The 1,781-nt window shown below is 52.0% G+C and overlaps 1 protein-coding gene across 1 annotated transcript; it reads right to left on the bottom strand.

Moving 5' to 3' along the window:
* Window positions 1–379: 379 nt before the first annotated feature.
* On the bottom strand, window positions 380–1,348 carry LOC108354757 (skin secretory protein xP2-like; the record flags this gene model as incomplete). The annotated part of the gene is made up of 1 exon (XM_017605931.1): window positions 380–1,348. A coding segment is annotated over one exon (969 nt), but the record flags the coding sequence as incomplete, so codon positions are not given.
* Window positions 1,349–1,781: the final 433 nt, after the last annotated feature.

Here is a 1,781-nt window from a genome sequence, read left to right as displayed (position 1 = left end):
GAGACAAAAGGAAATAACTACTTTCAAAGAGGAAGTAAAGGTATGGCTAGTGTTCTATGGCGTATCATCAGGTAGGACGTGGCAATGAATATTATTTAAGGCTGGTCGGGTTGAATAGTTGGATTCGTAGAGGTGTTTTGGGTATTAACCTATTAAAAATTTAAAACCATACAATACGGGCATCTCCAAAAAAAAATATTCATTGCATATAACTTAATTATCACATCGTTTATTACAAATTGTTTATGGAATACACTGTAAATAAATTAACTTGGGAGAACACTATAGATAAAAGATAACATCACTTGAATTAGGAGAAGAGTTAGGAGCAGCCGCCCGCGCTTTGTAAGATGATTGAACTGAGTTTGAGCCAACGTACGATGCTGAAGGAGGAGGTGGGCCAGCATAAGCGTTTTGCGCAGAACTAGGTGCTGTGTAAGATGCTGGAGCAGGCGCAGGAGCAGGTGCCGCATGAGAAGCTTGACCAAATTTTATGGTTATATAGGAAGCTGGAGCGGGTTCAGGAACACGTGATGCATGCGACGTCTGAGTAGAGCTACGGGAGGCATAGGATGCCGGAGAGGGTGCAGGATAAGGAGATGGTGCAGCATAAGAGGCCTGAGCGGAGCTAGGAGCAGCATATGTTGCAGGAGAAGGATCTGGGGAAGTATAAGAGGCTGGAGCAGGCGCAGGAGCAGGTGCAGGAGCAACATACGAAGCTTGAACATATCTGGGGTCAGCGTAAGATGCTTGAGAGGGCAGAGGAGCAGGAGCTGGGGCAGCATAAGATGATGGGGAGAGCGCAGCATAGGAGGCTTGACCATTTCTGGGCTTTACGTAAGATGTAGGAGCGGGCGCAGGGGCTGGTTCAGGAGCGGTATAAGAAGCTTGAGCATAGCTCGGAGCAGCGTAAGATGCAGGAGCAGGATCCGGGGCAGCATAAGAAGCTGGAGCAGGTGCAGAAGCTGGAGCCGGAGCTGGAGAAGGAGATGGGGCGGCATAGGATGTTGGGTCAGATGCAGGAGCGGCATAAGAAGCATGAGCATAGCTCGGAGCAGCGTAAGATTCTGGATCAGCCGAAGGAGCTGGTTCTGGTGCAGAATAAGCGGCCGGATCAGAGCTGGAAGCCAAATAAGATGATGGAGCGCGTGCAGAACAAGGTACAGGAGCAGGTGCTGGTGCAGCATAAGAGGCCTGACCATTGCTGGAGCCTACGTAAGATGCAGGAGCAGGCGCAGGGGCTGGTGCAGGTGCGGTATAAGAAGCTTGAGCATAGCTCGGAGCAGCGTAAGATGCTGGATCAGCGGAAGAAGATGGTTNTGGTGCAGAATAAGCGGCCGGATCAGAGCTGGAAGCCAAATAAGATGATGGAGCGCGTGCAGAACAAGGTACAGGAGCAGGTGCTGGTGCAGCATAAGAGGCCTGACCATTGCTGGAGCCTACGTAAGATGCAGGAGCAGGCGCAGGGGCTGGTGCAGGTGCGGTATAAGAAGCTTGAGCATAGCTCGGAGCAGCGTAAGATGCTGGATCAGCCAAAGAAGATGGCCCCGGCGCAGAATAAGAGGCCGGAGGAGAGAGACGAGCCGAGTAAGATGCTGGAGTGGGTGCAGGAGCAGGTGCTGGGGCAGCATAAGATGCTGGGGAGGGCGCAGCATAGGAGGCTTGACCATTTCTGGGCTTTACGTAAGATGCAGGAGCAGGATCCGGGGTAGCATAAGAGGCTGGAGCGGGCGCAGGAGCAGGTGCAGGTGCGGCATACGAAGCTTGAGCATAGCTAGGCA

The sequence above is a fragment of the Rhagoletis zephyria genome, unplaced genomic scaffold (genome assembly GCF_001687245.7).
Source record: "Rhagoletis zephyria isolate East Lansing unplaced genomic scaffold, Rhagoletis_zephyria_1.1 Rzeph_scaffold_38940, whole genome shotgun sequence".
Lineage (NCBI taxonomy): Eukaryota > Metazoa > Arthropoda > Insecta > Diptera > Tephritidae > Rhagoletis > Rhagoletis zephyria.
The sequence above is the reverse complement of the archived record's forward strand: the minus strand, read 5'-3'. Positions and strand labels throughout refer to the sequence as shown.